Here is a 17,947-nt window from a genome sequence, read left to right as displayed (position 1 = left end):
AGTATTTATATTTCGTAGTTGTAGAACGTATTCTAAGCTATGATTGGTCAATATTAGTTTTAGTTACCTTTTTTTTAAACAATGTTATGTAATTTGGTATGATCTTGAATTTGGGAAAAACAGATGAATTTATGGGGAAATCACCAAACCTAGAATGTTAATTTTGAGGTCGCCAATTATATTTTAAAGCAGCTATCGTATTTTATTAAATCTTATATATTGTTTGATTAGAAACTAATTAGTAAGTTAAAGAACGCAAATTAGTTCACAGCAGTAATAATTTTATTTGACTGCAACTGAATTTACATAAATAAAACATTTAATTTGCTTTATATGAATAAGATACATTGTATTTGTTAAATTATATATATATGTGTAAAAATATCCAAATAAAAATTACTTCTAAGATATTAAAGAACTTCAATTAGCAATAGTCCCTTGATTCTTCATTTCGATTTAGGTATTTCCTTCTTTATTTTAAAAATAATAATTGCTTATAATAACTTTATCTGGACTGTGTCATTTCTAGATTCATCCATATCATACAACTTTTACCTAATGCTGGTGATGTAAAGGTTTTGCAATAAAACTGAAAACAGCTAATAATAATTTTACAGCTTTATTAATTATTCAGTCAAATGGTATTGAAACTGAAACTAACCAATTCTGAATTAAGGCTTCATCCTGAACACAAGGCACTTAGCTTCCTCTTTTCAGCACAGCTAGACTGCTGCTGTCATCTTATCACAAAGCTATCTAAAAAGTATATCTTATGTTCTAGAATGGGCACATTTAGTGTGCCCAGAAATTTGTAGCTGCAAAATGTTTAGTTAAAATAAATGAGATATTTAAATCCACCATGTTTACAAGTTACTTCAAGTATGATGCATCATCTACCTTCAACTTTTCTATGCAGATCATCACATATACCCAGACAGGATGCATTCATAAATTGCACATACTTTTTGTGCGGAATTTGTATCAAGTAAGAAAATAACAGGCATTTTATATATTTTTAAATTAAAATATACATAAATTCAGGTATATTCATATGAATGTTTATGCTTTATTTATGGATTTTACATATAGTATTTATTTCAGGGATTTATGTACGTATATTTTTGGTACAAATTCGCACAAGTTACCCCAATTTTTACAGTGTATAAATATATATTTTTTGTAAAAAATTATGTAAATGACTTTTTATTTCACACAAATGTATAACTTTTGTAAGAATTCATGTAAATCTTAAAATTACTGCATCTATACATGCATCTTTTGCAAAATCTGCATACATTTTCACTAGTACCATGTTTTTTCTATTAATGCATGCATATATTATATGCACACTACAATAAAATGTGAATATATCACTTTCCATGCGTATGGAGTAGTCATATATGAAAAAGTAGATATACTGGGTGGTTATAATTAAATTTCCCCTATAAAAGGCATCCTACAGTGCACATGAGTGAACAGAATGCAACAAAGTTTTGAATATGGGCTATACAAGAGATGAGCTCTTAGAATTATGAAAAAAAAAAAAAAAATTTAGTTCCAAACTGTCCACCAGAGGGCACCTTTTCGAAAAAAACAAAAATTTAACACTATAAACGACCATGAATGACCATTCTATGAATGAAATTCAGAACTGCGGCTCAAGGATTCCCTTTGTTTTTGTGAAACAGCTTCACCAATAACGCATACTCAGCTAAAGAGACCGTCATTAGTAGAGCCGGAAACATCGACTTAAACATGAGAACATCAGCAAACGTTTTCTACCCTAACCTGTTTTGCATAAACTTCCTCTTCTCCCCAAGCATGCAAACCTCGACAATTTTCTCTTACAACTGACAGCTTTTCCTGGTTTTGCATTTTATTACTCATAACTGTTCTGGATTGTTAATACAGTCAAAGGTTGTTAATACAGTCAAAGGTCGTTAATCCGGACCTCAAAGCTACAAACTTTCTGCGCATGCGTCAATGCGTAATACCTTCACGCATGCGCATAATCAGTTTTTCGCATGCGCAGTTAATGTATAACGGACGGTATAAGCTAAGCTAAAATTATCTAATTATCTATTTCAGTTAATGTTGCAGATTGCATTGTTCCTTAATCTTCGAATTGGATCTGGCTTATTATATTTTGCAGACTGTTAGAGCAATTTTATAAAAGTAAGCTTGAACTTGCATTAACTTTCGATTATGTCAAAAAGAATTTACGATTTTAGAGTTGCCAAAGGATATCTACAAAGCGAAAGCATGTTTCGATGTCCATCAAACAAAAAGTGGAATTGCTGCAAAAAATGGATAAAGGCATATCCTTTGTTTCTCTAACCAGTCCAAAATCTGTTTATCAATTTCACGCTGCTCTGCGGGGAAGGGGAACATCGCGGTGTGCAACGAACTGGAAGTTGATCTGTCAGCACTATCCTTATCTTCAGGGCAGCTGTTTTTATTTTATTTGGCTTATAATTCATTACTAAATGCAGTATTTCATCTCAATATACTCTGTCTTTGATATGATTTAAATCAAATTCATTATAAATACCACGAATACACATCAAATAGTTTTCTGGTTGCAATTTTCTAATTTGGACTATGCGTAATGTATGCTGTACGCATGCGCGTGTTGAAAGAAATGTTTAATAAAGTAAACAAATAAATTTTAAGCTTTTTTTTTTTTGCAAATTCTGATACCCTTTAGATCATAATTGTTCTTTATTTCATAAATTATGGTTTCATATTTTTAATTTTATAATTTCTGCATGCAATCTTACCAAATTTAAACTGATGATCTATAATCCGGAATCGCCGAAATCCCGACGAGTCCGGATTAAAGACTTTTGACTGTATTGTTTCTGTATTTCATTTCAGTTGTTTACTGTGTTGAACTTCATGTTAGGGCATTTCAGAACTAAAAATTATTTTTCAAAATTCCGTGAGCACATCTCGTGTATAGCCCATATACAAAATTTAGTTGCATTCAGTTAAAAAAATTTAGTTGCATCTACAGTTTGCACTGTAAGAATGCCATTTATAAAGGAAGTTTAATTATAACCACCCGGTATATGCATCAGATATATTTTTAACAAATCACCCCCACTTTTAATTTCTATTCATAAATTGAAATTCCCATTATTATATATGATAAACTAAGTAAGAAACTGAGAAGCTGTTCTTTAAATAAGGCAGATTATATTAATTTTCTCAAATTATATGACTTTAATATCATGGGATTTTAAATTACAGTAAGTACTGCAACGAAAAATTAATAGGAATAATTTTAAATTCCTTGAAAAATATAGAAATCATTACTTTTATCTAAAAAATTCATACTATTTAATATTATATGCTGAAAGATTAAACATCTACAAGGCAAATTTTAAGAATAAATTAACGCTTATTTTTTTCAGCCTATGCTTTTAGGAAATGCTTAATGCTTTTAGGAAAAATAAAAGCAATAAGAGATATGTATCTTTTTCCGAATACATGGCTTTCATTAAATGCAGTTTGATAAAAATGTAGCTGACATTTTTTTCATAAAAACTATACACTTGAATATATCTTACACATAAAAATTTCCTGATTATCAATGATAATTTCATTTCTATATATTCAACATTTCATATTTAATGGCTTTTTTCAGATATAATAAAACTTTAAAATGACCAAATATGTACCAAAAACTATACTCTCCTGGACAATTTAAATATGCATTTGTTCAGTTAATAATATAATGCTGTTAGTATTATGCCCATTGGAAAAATATCATATCCTACTTGGTATAACTGGTTCAATGAGTTTCATGGATAGATTACAAAAATTTTAAATCAATAACAACAACAAAGATTACATAAATTGGAACTAAAATAACCGCTAAAAGATAACCTTTTATTATTCAGAGAAAAGTCAATGCAAATTAAATGCCATTCAACAGACCTTAACATGTACCCTGGACATGATACTTTATCAATTTTAATTTGGAAAGAAGGGAAGGGATATTGACATTTCTGCTATTATATTTAAAAATTCATAATATTTATTATTATATATAAAATGTTAATAGCAATTATGTTAAATGAAATGTTAATAGCAAATATTGATAATAATAAAAATTTACTACACTTTGTTTATTTTAAGTAACTTAGTGTAAAACATTATTATTATAAACAGACATTCTGATGCATGCTGCATGAATAGGCTAGATTTTGAAAACTCATAAACAAATAAAAATAAAAAAATAATAAAAAATACATAACAATTTAAAGACATAAGAAAGCAGTGGTTCTCAAGCCTGGTTATCATAAATTAAGGAAAAATCACAAAAATAGTGATAACTCCCTCAAAAATAAGCCAAATTGTGTAAAATTTGAATATGCTGCCAAGTAAGAGTAGCTGAGTAAAACTGCAATATACAAATTAGTGGCACTGCACTTGGAATACACCATCTGCGAGGAGCATAAAAGTTCATGTTTGAGAGCAAGCCCACATATTTCACTGTGATAGTGACATCAGAAATCTGAGATAGCCAATTCGTTACAATGACCTCCAGGCATCATTTGCCTGTAGAACTACAATGGAGACCCATTGGGTGACTAGAGGCAGGACAAAGTCAAACAGAGGTGGCCAGATGGCTAAATGCGAGTCCTTCTGTGGTTCATAGACTTTGGAGGCAATTTGAAACCACAGATTCGGTATCTAGGAGGTTCAGCTAAGGACGGCAAACCACTACGACGAGCATCGATGACCGATATTTGACATTATGTGCACGCAGGAATATAACCGTTACCCTGATTTTTCTTAGATCCTCCTTTGCTGCAGCTACCAGAAGGTTGGTGTCAGCGTCAACTGTGCGTAGAAGGCTTCACGAAGGTGGTCTTTATGCGAGGCGACCAGCTGTTTGCGTGCCTTTCACGTCAGGCCATAAGACGGACCGTTTGCAGTGGGCACGACAACATGTCCACTGAACACCTGATCAATGGAGGGCTGTTCTCTTTATGGATAAGTCTAGGTTTAGTCAAGAAAGCGATAGTAAGCATTATTTGATATGGAGAGAACCTGGAACCCATTATCATCCGTCAAACATCTGTGAAAGAGATGCATACGGAAAAGGCAGTGTCTGTGTTTGGGGTGGCATCTCTTTGGGTGCACGCACAGACCTACATGTTTTTCCAAGGGGAACCGTGAATGCTCATGTTTATAGAGATAACATCCTTGATGCTTATGTGCCCCCATTAGCCGGGGCAATAGGTGATGCTTTCCTGTTACAGGATGACAATGCAAGACCACACAGGGCTCGCATCGTATATGATTATCTTCAACAGGAAACAATTATGCACATAGAGTGGCCAGCTCGATCTCCGGAAATGAATCCTATCGAGCACGTTTGGGATGCTTTAGGGAGATGTCTAGCTGCTCTCAATCTGCCCCCTTAGACCCTTGGCGCACTTGCAACTGCTTTGCAAGAGCAATGGCGTTCGCTTCCTATGGAACTGATAGACCACATAATTGAAAGTATCACACATCGCTGAATGTGCTGTCTTGCTTCTAGAGGCGATTATATTCCATATTGAAGGCACTTTTACTATAGCAAACTGACATCTATACTACCATAATTGTCTGGTAATTTCTTTTTATGTTGTTTGATACCTTACTATGTGTTGTATATTGTGGGTAAGTTTAATAAAATTCTACATATAACTTTCTCAGTAATCGTGATTTTTGTGATTTTTCCTTAATTTATGATAACCACTGTAAATTAAATACTTACACTTCAAAAGAAAATGGCATTAGATGCTGTTAATGCTATGCTTAAAGACAGTAAAATGGTAAAAGAATGGTGGCCAGAAGCTCTTGGACGCTTCATACATACTTGGAACAGGGTGTGTCATAAGAATAACCCAAACCTTATGAAATGTTCTTCAACAGAAAACCCAGTGTTATTTATTTTAAAGTATTTGGATGTAAATAAGATTCAGATACATTGGCATACCAAAACAGAGTAGAGATAAATTGCAGATGAGATGCAATCAAGGAATCATGGTAAGATATGCCAAGGAAACTAGTGGGTATAGAAAAGGGCTATCAAAAAATGTTAATAGAAATCTGCAATATGAAATCTGATGAAGGAATTAATGCAGCAAATAGCATTCTGGGCCAGAAACCTAAAATTCAATTTAAAGAATCAGATTTGGATGAAGAACAAGAAACTCCAAGAGAATGAATAGAATTATTAGAAGAAAAATTCAGACCAGAAGTAGCTTCCATCTTAAACTGACAAAGAAAAGCAATTAAGAGGCCAGATGGGACACTGACAGATATAAGGAGCATATACAAAGATGGACATAGTGAAGGAATACTTTGCATTTTCTCAAAAAAAATGGGAGAAATGATTGTAAAATTCAATATTTTCATTAAAACATATATTATTTACATAATCTTAAGAATATTATAAAGATAACTACCATGCGTTAGATTAAAATTAATAAATTTACAAAAATAAATAGAATTTTTCTCTGCATGAAAAAGGACACAAGTGAAAATACAGTGATGACTTTATGCAAATTAAGTTATATTGTGTCATTCTGTACATACCAATCACAGTGAAATAAGACTGGCAATAGTTTTATTTATATGAAGTAGTACTGAAAGCTTGAACATTTCTGCTTAGTTGTTGAAATTTTAAAATGGCTATTAACCATGTGGAAACTGCAACCAGAGAAAAAAAAATAATCATCTATTTATCCAATCAGAAGAAATCACTCAAAGATTTTAGTGAAATAGTGAACAGGAATCACAGTAAGAATTCTGATAAAAAAATTCAAATCGTCTGGAAGTGCAATAAATGCAATAAGAACAAGCCTCCCAAAAAAGCTGACTCGTACAAAAGAGAGAAAAGTTGTCAAAACTTTTAAAGTGAATCCAAAAGTTTCTTTAAATTATATTCAAGGAACAATTTTCAAGGAAGATTTTTAACAAAGTAATTCATACAAAAACTATCCACAGAATTCTTCATTGGACTGACAACAAATCTAGAGTAACCAAAAGGAAATCATACATCACCAAAAGTAATTGAAAGAGAGAATACTCCATTATGAAAGGGAGCATTCGAACACAGATTGTGCATATTGGCTAAATGTAATGTTTTCTGATGAAAGTAAATTCTTATTAATTCGTTGCAATGGAAAGAATTTAGTTTAGAGATAACCAAAAAACTGTGCTTTGAGAAAAGCATGTTCAAGGACAGGGGCAAAAGTGTGCTACATGTCAGGTGCATGTGTTGACAATTTTGAATTTACTGATGGCATAATGGACTGGCATGTCTATTTGTATATCCTTAAATGTAATCTTCAACAAAGTGCCCTTAAGCTTCCCTTATGTCACAACTTCTACTTTCAACAGAACAATGATCCGAAACTTGTGGCACATATGGTCCATCTGTGGTTGGATGACTGACAATGTGACTCTCCATCATCCAGCTCAATCCCCTGACTTCAATCCCATCGAACACTTATGGAAAGAACTTGATAACTGGGTAAAAAACATGATATACTGAATGTGGGCAATGTGGAAATATTTCTTCCAGAAGACTGGCACAAAATTTCTTCTGAAACAATGAAAACATTGGTGCATTCTGTGCCAAATAAGCACAAGGCTGTTAACAAAAATAGAGAGTTTGCCATAAAACCAATGACTACATTTCAGTCTCATATTTTCATCACTGTGCTTTCACTTTTGTCCTTCATTTTGTTGCGTTAAAATGTTCTACATATTTCTGTAAGTTCACTAATTTTAACATTTTGTAGCTAGCTATCCTTATAATATTCCAAAGATTATACAAATGATTTATATTTTGATAAAAGTGAAGAATTTTACTATTTTTTCCACATTTTTTGAGAAAATGTGAAATGTGCCTTCATTTTTGTCCATCGTTGTATATTACTGTATAGAAGGAACGAATACCCATTTTAAATTCCATGATGACACCGAAAAATATTGTGTGGCTAGATGCATTAAATCTGAGAAAGAGTTGTTGGACTTGGCAAAAATTAATACTCTGGAAAAGTTAATTATGTAGATAATAAGTCCCATACCTGAGGGGGCAAATTCGGTAGAGATTCGTATCTCACAAAATTTTGAAAAACAGAAATCTGCAAATACCACAGAATGGGATAAGGCAATGAGGGAAGAAACTGCTATAATAAAGAAAAAAAAAAAAAAAAAAGGTTGGGAATCAGTAGAGACATCAGGAAAAGGAAAATATATCAGGAAACAAATAGATCTATAGACTAGAAAGAAATGAAAGAATGAAGTGGTTAGATATGAAGCATGTCTTGTTGCGCAGGGATTTGGGCAAAACCGAGGGAAAATTTTTAATGATGTTATAAGTGCTTTAGTTAATTTTCAATCACAAGAATATTTTTCTTACTACTTGCAAGTTTATATAAATGAACAACTTGTTAATTAGATTTGAGAAATGTATATTAATATATATAAAGACAAATGCGAGACTATACATGACCCAGGAAGACGGCTTTACTGAAGAGAAAAGTAAAGTGTGTTTATTACACAAGGCCATTTACAGTCTGTATCAAAGCAGCCGTGAGTTTGAAATATTTGAATTTGAAAATACTTTAGAAAATATAAACTTTAAGAAAATACTATGATTTTCTTTACAAGAGACTTAGCTTAAATCTTTTACTATATGAAGATGATATTGCAATTTTTAGTAATGATCAACATGTGTAGATAAAGTAATCTCACTGCTAAGTAAATTTTTTTTATCTTAAGATATTAGAGAGAACTATAAATTTACTTTGAATAGAATTTTTAGAAAATGACAGTGGGATTTTCATACAACAAGAAAGGAATTTTTGAAAATTTTAAATACTTTTACATACCAGAAACTTCATTTCCCATAGTCCCATTCTTACAAAATTAGATTGCCTGTCTGCTAGTCCAGAAACTGATGAAATAACTAAATTAACTTTTAGAAATCTATTGGGGTTTTTACTTTTTGTAGGTAATTGGACTAAGCTTAATACTGTGTACTTAATAAATATCACAATTTCAAGAGAATTCTGGATTACATATTGTGAAGCATTGTTAAAATTGCTCAGTTACCTCAAAAATACTAAGACATACAAGTTAAACTTATCGATAATTAAACATTTAAGTGTACGTTATTATTCAGAGGCTGATTATGCAATATGGATGATCATGTATTCATGGGTGGATTTATATTATACAAGATGTCCATAAACGTTTATCCTGATTGCAAAACATGATAACTTATGAATACACACAGATAATGAAACATGCATTGGGCCTCAAATGCATAAATTCTAGAAGTTCATAATCATATTGGAAACATTTAAAAAACTTCTACATGTGCCTCTCTGGTAGCCCGCAAAACACCCAAGACATATTCGGTTTCACACAAATTTCTCCTGACATAACCCCCTTCCAGATTTCTTTCTTTGAAGGTATGTTACAGACACTATGTAACATTTCCTGATGTAGTGGCAGTGCATCATAGATGCCATTCACACAGTGACACCAGATATGTTGAATTCAGTGCTCATAGGGTAACTTGTGTGCTACCAGGTGTGCACTTATGAAAGTTTATTAGATGTTTTTGATATTCTTATGAATTCTGAGATGTTACGCATTTGAAATTCAATGCAAGATTTATTCCCTGTGCACAATCATGAGTTATCATGCTTTGCAATCAGGGCAAGCATTTATGGACACCCTCTATTTAGATAAAGTAGTACTATTTGGAAAACTTATAAACAAAAAAAATGTAGGTTTATCAACCATTGAGGCAGATTATATCACTTTACCCGAAACAGCAAAGGAGTTGCTGTGGATGTTAAATGATTGAATGAATGTCAAATGAAGCCTTAGTTCGATTTAAATGAGTGTAAACGATATTGTGATAACAAATCTGATATTGATTTTTCTAGATCACTGATAATAAAGCAATTGGACTAAGTACATTGATGTATGATATCACTTTATCAGAACACTGGTGAATGACTTCCTCTCTAGCAAATTAAATAATGCAGACTTATTTACAAAAGCAGTAAACTGCCCTGAATTCAATGACCTTGTGTACAAGTGTTTACAATATTCAAGAAGGATAAGTACTGCAAGCATAATATAGAAATGAAATGCGTAATTTTGTATTAGTTCCTACCCTGCAAGAGAAAAAAAGGTGGCCACTGCTAGATCCATCGTTTTTCTTCATGTAAATGTTTCAAAAGCGAATCAGCAGAAAATTGCTGATTGGCCAATGATGTGTTGTTAAGAATGTTATGGAGTAGGCTAGCTCTGGAAACTATGAGTTAGTTAACTCTACACATGCTTTTGTTTTAATGTAACAGCCTGCAGCTGCAGCCTAGTTAGCTTTAGAAGAATGAAATAGAAGTTAGTTGTTATTTTTAGTCATGATCCTGCATTCGTATTTCTCCTAACAACAAAGTATGCTTATATTTCTATGCTCTCCCACTGCCAATACTCATTTTGAAAATATTCAATTAAGAGTATTCATAACTTTTTCAGTGAAAATATAATTACTTTGGACTTCCTATATATTGAATTAGTTTATAAGTTGCTATGCATAAAGCAGTAATAAAATGTCTAAGCAAATGACAGATGTGATATGATTTCTTGATAATAACAACTTCAATCAACTGAGCATTTTCCGTCTAATTATGGCTTCCCATGCATGTGTGCCATAAATTAAAAAAAAAAAAAGGTTCATGCCCCACATTAAAAATGCCCATTTGAAACTGTTCCAGTATTAATGATTAGTAGACTTACTGTTTAAATTTCTCCTATATATTAAAAATTATTGAGTAATTTTAACATTGTACGATTGTTAAAATAATGGTTAAAGTAATTTAAATTTCTGCAAAATGCCAGGATTAAATTTTCAGTTTCACACAGTTTTTTTCTTTTTTTAACTGGTGAGGACAGGGAGAAATACTTTTAAAATGCAAATTATTTTTAAACATAAGAACAATTACTGTATGATATTAAAATTCAATTAAAAATATTTTGTTCACATAGTCTTTTCTTTTTCATGTTTAGTGAGAAAAGGGAAAGAAATATAAAATGCTAGAAAAATCATTAGATATTCTGCATTCACAGTTTTTTTTTTTTAATTTGTATAATATTCATATAAGTAATGAATGAAAAACTCCATGAAGTCAGTAGTTTCTTAAGTACATTTAGATTTGCATAATTTTCATAAAAGTAAGGTGCAAAATATGATGGACCATTGACAATATGTTTGACTTTCCTCATTCCTATAATTTTCATAAAATATATATCATACCATCACTTCCCTGAATTCATATATGTATTTTTGGAAGCATGCTGACCTGCAAGTTACATCTATGTATGATACAAAATAAATGCCAATGCTTTTTATGCAAGTACCTCTTCCTTAATTACATATATATTAGTTATGAATAACTCTTATCATCATTATAATGAAACTATACAAACACAGCAACACACAGATGAAACATAATTTAGAGATTCAAACATTTTCTACTAAAAAACTGGTAAATTACTTTGAAATAGAACAGTTACTTACAGTTCCATTTCGGGTTGCACAATGGCCCCACATTTTAAAATTACAATCAAATCCAAGCCTGTGGAGAAAAAGAGCAGTATTGTTTGCAGGCAAATACTGAGTACCAGATGGAGAATGCAAAGTTCTAAGGTTTAACAAATGCACATCACATGGCAGCTCAGATCCCACAGGTGAGTATGTTGCCCTTAGAGGTGCATCTATATTATGTAAAATAATATTTGGATCTGCATCTTTATCCATTTTAATTAAAACAAAAATTGGATGCAGCAGTGAAAGTGATGCATGGTGTGCTAATAAGGATGGATAACTTGAAGAGCCCTATACAAAAGAAATAAAAATATGTGTTACATATTCAACTATACATTAAATAAATTATTTCCATACCTATGAACCACATTTTACATAAAATTCCTTTTGCTACATTTAAATACATGTTCTATGCACTAGCACAAGACAAAAAGAACACATTTTCTTGCTAGACTACATTTTGTTACAGTACAATAGATTTACAAAAAGCTATACACTAACCTATTACATGTATTAAAAGTTAAAATGTTTTAGAAAATGTTAAAAAAGGTTTCAGTTGATTTGGAAAGAATGAAATTACCAATACAAGCAAGTAATCACAACATTGAAAATACATAACAAAAATTGAGTGAATAGCATTGCATAGCATTTTCCACTGAATCTCACTTTTGCCCACAACATAACAGATGAATTCATATCTGATAATTAGATTCAGTATGATACTGCATATTTTCATGCTATGCAAGTGCTGCACTACCTTTCACACACTTTTTTACTGAAAATTGTTAAGACAGTAAAGAATATATGCATACTACAGGGTACATTTTTTCAGAATCTATGCATATTGTAGCATACCTTTTTTATCTAGAAACTTCAATCAAAATTATACCAGCCACTGATAGTGGTTTGTTGTCAAATTTTTTTCCACTGATTTTGAAGGAGCTGGGTTGCACAGGTTCCTCATATATAAACACATGTGTTTATATATGAGGTATAAGTATCAGTAACCTCAGCCCAGATGACTATGACGCAATTCTAGCCTTTACTTTGCTGAGGTTTTTCAAATTGAATTTTTCCTCCTGAATTGCATAATTTTACTTACAAGTAAATTAGAAAACACTACAAATTAAAAAAAAAAAAAAAAAAAAGATAAATCATGCAAGTTAATGCACCTTTCTTCTAAAATGTCACTTCCATTTATATTTGCACTTAGCTCTCCTACTAAGAACTGGCTGTAGAATAACTCTCTTATAGAATCAACCAAGTTTTAGTACAAAAGTTTAAAGTTTATTTTTAGCTTCCAGTATTCTAAAAATCAAACTGATATTAGCCAATACATTACAGTTGGTGTTTCAAAAGCTAACATGAGATTTGTTTCAGTTTCTTAATATTTATTAATGCTTCACTATCATTATTATTTTTAACTAGCCAGAAAATATGTTAAAGTGCCATTTTGCTATTTATAAATATATAACAAGTTGACAACAATATCAGAGTTCTAACTGAAGATAATATTCTTCTATGGCAAAACAAACAGAACACTGAATTTTAGACACAAAGTTAATGCTATAGCAAACAGCTGAATACTAATATTATGCATTCCAGATGTATGCAAACTTATAACTGCATTTCATTTGCACATTCATCAGCATGATATGTAAATCTTGAATTTTTATATTTGTAAACAGTATGTACCAAACACCTTGATATTGGACATAGGAGAGGCACCATATTATCTTTTCAGATGAATCTTGGTTCTGTGTACTGCATCATGGATGTATTTGCATGAGAAGGCACTGAGGAGAAAAAATATCACCAGCTTGCATTTGTCATTGTCATACAGGCCGACCACCTGGTGCGCTGGCATGGAGTATAACTAAGTACACATCCTGGTTACCTCTTCTTCGCACAGCTGGTATTTAGGATAGCCTGTTACATTTCTACCATGTTAAAGACCATGGCTATGCTCTATATTCGAGGCCTGCATGATGCAATCTTTCAGCAAGATAATGCATGATCCTATGTTGCTTGTGCTGTCCTGGATTTCCTTGACACATGAAAAGATACTGTCGACCTGGTCAGCATGTTTTCCAGATCTCTGACTGAGAACATCTGGTGATGGGTTGCTGAAAGATTGGTACACTGAACTCACTAGCCACTACAATTGATGAACTCTCGCATAAAGATAAAACCAAATGGAATGAAGCCCTTGTATCAGTCATCCCAGCTCAGTTAAATTCAATGTCCAGCTAGATCACAACCACTGTTGCTGCTAGAGGAGGTCGTAACTCTGTGTACTGAAATCTGCATGCTCTACACTCCAAAACACCTACAAATTTAATGATGTTCTTCCCATTATGCTATTATACATACAATAAATCAAGATTTTACTATTTAATGGCCAGCAGTATAGAACACTACTAGTAAAAAATCGAGCATAAAAAAGTAACAATAAATTCTCTGTCAACCAGTTCATGAATAAAATTAACACATCTTTTGTTATATACTTCTCAGAGCTTCCATACTCAATGACTGAACAGAAATCATCGTTAAGCTATGGCATAAAAGCAGGCTCAAAATTAGAAAAACACTTGAAATTGCCACTAAACCATGTTGCAGAGATTTTTCCATCTACCTTCCATATATACGAATGCTGGTTCAGAGCACTTCAACCCTACAGAAAGCAATAAAAAAAAGACAAACTCGAACTTACGTTTCAGTGCAGTTTCAGCATGTCATTATAGAAATTTTATCTTGTTTTCAACTTCATTTTAACTGCACATCATGATAGTTAATGCTTCAACTTGATTTATATATCATTATATCAAAACATTGCATTTATAATACACAAAAACAATAGAAGTACATAATACCAAGTACAGCTAATGAAAAGAAAAGCAGCTACAATTTCTAGCAGTAATTGCATTTCATACTGCAGTCTGATTCTGTATACTGTAAAACATGGTTGAGATATAGTTTTTTTTATAAAAAATAACAAATATTTAGGACTAAATATACTGTAATAAAAAAAAAATTACCGAAGACTGTTTCGAGCGCTGCTCTAGAAGTATTCTAAAGAAAGTAGGGGTATCTCTGTTGTCAGTAATACCTTGCTGAAGGCCTCTGTTATCATCTTGATTAAGCCTCCTATCAAGGAATACTTCAAGCCAGCCTACAAAAATATGTAATGAATTATAATTAAATATTAAACAAATGCTAAGGTATATTCAGTAAAATAACACATTTATAATACAAAAGTTTTATACAGAGAAAGAGTTATAAATTAATTACAGATTATTTCTACATAGAACAATATACAGATACTGATGCAGAAGAAATATAAACATTGAAATGAATACAGCTTTCACATCACATTCTTTAAAGTTCATGATAATTTAGCTTAGTTGATAAGGATTTAGCAGTAACAAACTTTTGGTGGTATTAAGAAAAACAGACTTGAATTATTATTCGCTTAAAAAAAAAAATGGCACTAGCCAGTAAAATGTACTTTAATTATGCAGCAATTTGTTCAATGTAATGCTCAAATTCTCGTAATACATATTTGTTATATATTCACTTAGCACTCTTTTTACACTATAATGAACCAGAGAATACCAAAAATCTCCTGTTTTCTAATCAGGTATTTAAAGATGATGAAGTACAACTGCAATAGCTGCACATTATTAATCAAAGGCTATTTTTACGTTTTTTTTTTTTTTTTTCTGTAAATAAATATATAAATAACCTACATGCAGCCCAGAACTAAAATGAAAAACTTAGAAAAATCTCTCATATTCACATACAAATAAGGTAGATGAAAACCTGAAGAATACACATATGGCTGAAAATTTCCATAAATATTCAAATTATTTTGACTGCATTTTTATGTATTATTCTGATATTGTTTTATTTACTTACTTGTTTAAGTTTTCAGATTTAAGATAATGGTATTAGGGTTCAATTTGCATATAACTGAATATATGACTATACCTTTCAATTCTAAATCGAGACTTTTAACCCATTTAAATAGCCCCACTACAATGTGAGATAAGGGCAAAAATTTTCCTGGTGGGCCTTTGTGACAATTTTTGCCATCAGGTTAGCAACACCTAGCAATTTTTTGTCAACCTGATGACTTTCTGGAAGTTTTGTGTAATGCATTTTTGAAACCTAAAGACTGATTTTTCCAGAAGTTTTCATATTCCTATGCAATACCATATAAATATATATGGCTGTGGGAGTCAGAAGGAGTCAGTTGTTACCCAGATTTGAAATACTACAGTGCAGTGACAGCTGAATTATGCTTTACAGTTTATTCTGTGTAGCTATTAGGAATTTAGGATATTTCTCATGCAAAGGAGGATTTACCTACTATCTGCATTTCCATTAAGCTATTGATGGCTATTGATTTTTGCTGTACACTGTACTTTTTTCTAAATAAATTACCAATTTCTTCCAGCTCATCTGATGTAATTATTTAAAATGACACCTCAAAACCCATAGCTCACAACAATATATACTAAAGCTCAAAAACATATTGAATGAAAAATTAAATTTCAGAATGATATAAAGCATGAAAATTTTCCAAACAGAAATCTTATGTCTTTTTTTTTTTTTTTTTTTTTTTAGTATTTTTGTATTTATTAATACTACTGCTGAAGTGCCACTAATTGTTAACTATTTTACCTACAAACATATATACGATATTATCATTAAACTTCCATGCAGGTTTCTGAAATATATATATATATATATTTGCTTATTTATAAATTCAGATTTATAAATGAGTATTGATTTATGAGAGAAAAATAATATTTGACAGAAAGTAAACTACTCGTTTCATATTCACTACTTGACATGCTACTCTGTTTTTCTCTAATACCTGAGCTTCTGAGCTTTACTTCCTAAGAAAATTTACATCATGCATGCCTTCTTATTATAGTTATAAATGCTATTTCACAAATGTTAATCGATAATAAACTCATATTATTAGAAAATGTTAATATTGCATAATCAAATAATAATAATGACAAATGGCAAATAATCCTTAATAATTCAAAATTAAATATCTGAGCTATAACATTAGTCACATGCAAAAATGAAATGCATGGTCCCCTCATTTACAAAAAAAGAGTCAGATTTTGCCAACATAGGAAACAACACTCAGGAGTTCATAGGTTTTGCAAAGAGGACTGTAGCTATCAAATGCTTGCTCATGTCGCCATCTATTAGGAACAATGAGAAGTGCAGCAACGCATGAGTTTTGCTTGCTCTTGAAGATGATATTGACCTTGGGATTTGATCCAGGATCAGTTTCACGGGAGTTGAATTCTCTACCACTAGCACAAAAGAGCTCCCATGTGCTAGGTTCAAAAATTTCAACTCTTTCAAATTTGCTAGTTGGGTTGTTGAATTTGAGTTGTTGGTGTTGAGTGGCTCTCAAGATCTCTACACACTCCCCTCCTAAGCATTCCTGGTGCAATGCGAGGAGAAGCCCATTTCGCGGGCATGGTTGTGAGCCCAATGCATTGATGAAGTTGATTATTGTGTTGATGGGCTGTGTTGCAGCTACATTGTGGGACCTGCTCAGGTGGATCTGTTGATCTATGGTGGAGCATGGTTGAGAGGCCCCAGTCTGTTGGCATTTGTGTCTGAGCTGGAGTGTGTATGACATAGTTTGCCATTTGTCCTCAGTGTGTGCGTGGGGAATGTGTGTCCTCGTCACCACTGTAACAATCATGTGGTGGTATGCTTGCTCGTGTCGCCATCTATTAGTGCTGATGAAAAGCCTAGAAGTGCATGAGTTTCACTTGCCCTTGAAGACTGACCTTGGGATTCGAACCTGGGTCTTTTTTATGTGAAGAGCTCTGATGCACTAGATTCAAGAATTTCGACTTTCAAATTTGCAAGTGTTGAGTGGCTCTCAAAGATGGCTATAATTGCCAATATAAGAAACAATGCTCAGAGTTCATAGGTTTTGCAGTGATGACAAATAATCATTAGCATTGCATACACATTAGCATAAATCAAAGTAATATAACTCACATTCAAGATAACTGCGTTACAATACACTAGCATGCAACACTTAGCAACTTTTTTATTTTGGTTATGATTCCACAAAAAGTCAACTGGGAGACACGAAATTCACAGAGACACAATGTAGTAATAAAAAGATGAGGATAGTATAATAAAAAAATGAATATTTCCTTAAGTACCCCACACATGTTCAATGGGATTTAAATCAGAGGAGCATGCAGGCCAATATATTTTGTGGGTATCATCACCTTCCAGGAGCTCCTCAACAGCATG

The 17,947-nt window shown here is 32.0% G+C and overlaps 1 protein-coding gene across 1 annotated transcript in view; it reads right to left on the bottom strand.

Moving 5' to 3' along the window:
* The window catches only part of LOC118200216 (alpha-mannosidase 2x-like), a 171,032-nt gene that overhangs the window by 27,606 nt on the left and 125,479 nt on the right, over positions 1 to 17,947 (bottom strand). The window contains exons 20-21 of the mRNA XM_035372157.2: positions 14,677 to 14,810; positions 11,612 to 11,929 (exon numbers count right to left, since the gene is read on the bottom strand). Coding sequence (XP_035228048.1) covers positions 11,612 to 11,929; positions 14,677 to 14,810 — 452 coding nt within the window. The remainder of the gene's footprint in view (positions 1 to 11,611; positions 11,930 to 14,676; positions 14,811 to 17,947) is intronic.

This window comes from Stegodyphus dumicola, chromosome X2 (assembly GCF_044657685.1).
Source record: "Stegodyphus dumicola isolate Sdum_Otavi_A_Nest chromosome X2, ASM4465768v1".
Lineage (NCBI taxonomy): Eukaryota > Metazoa > Arthropoda > Arachnida > Araneae > Eresidae > Stegodyphus > Stegodyphus dumicola.
Note: the sequence above shows the minus strand (reverse complement) of the source record. Positions and strands in the feature narration are given on the sequence as shown.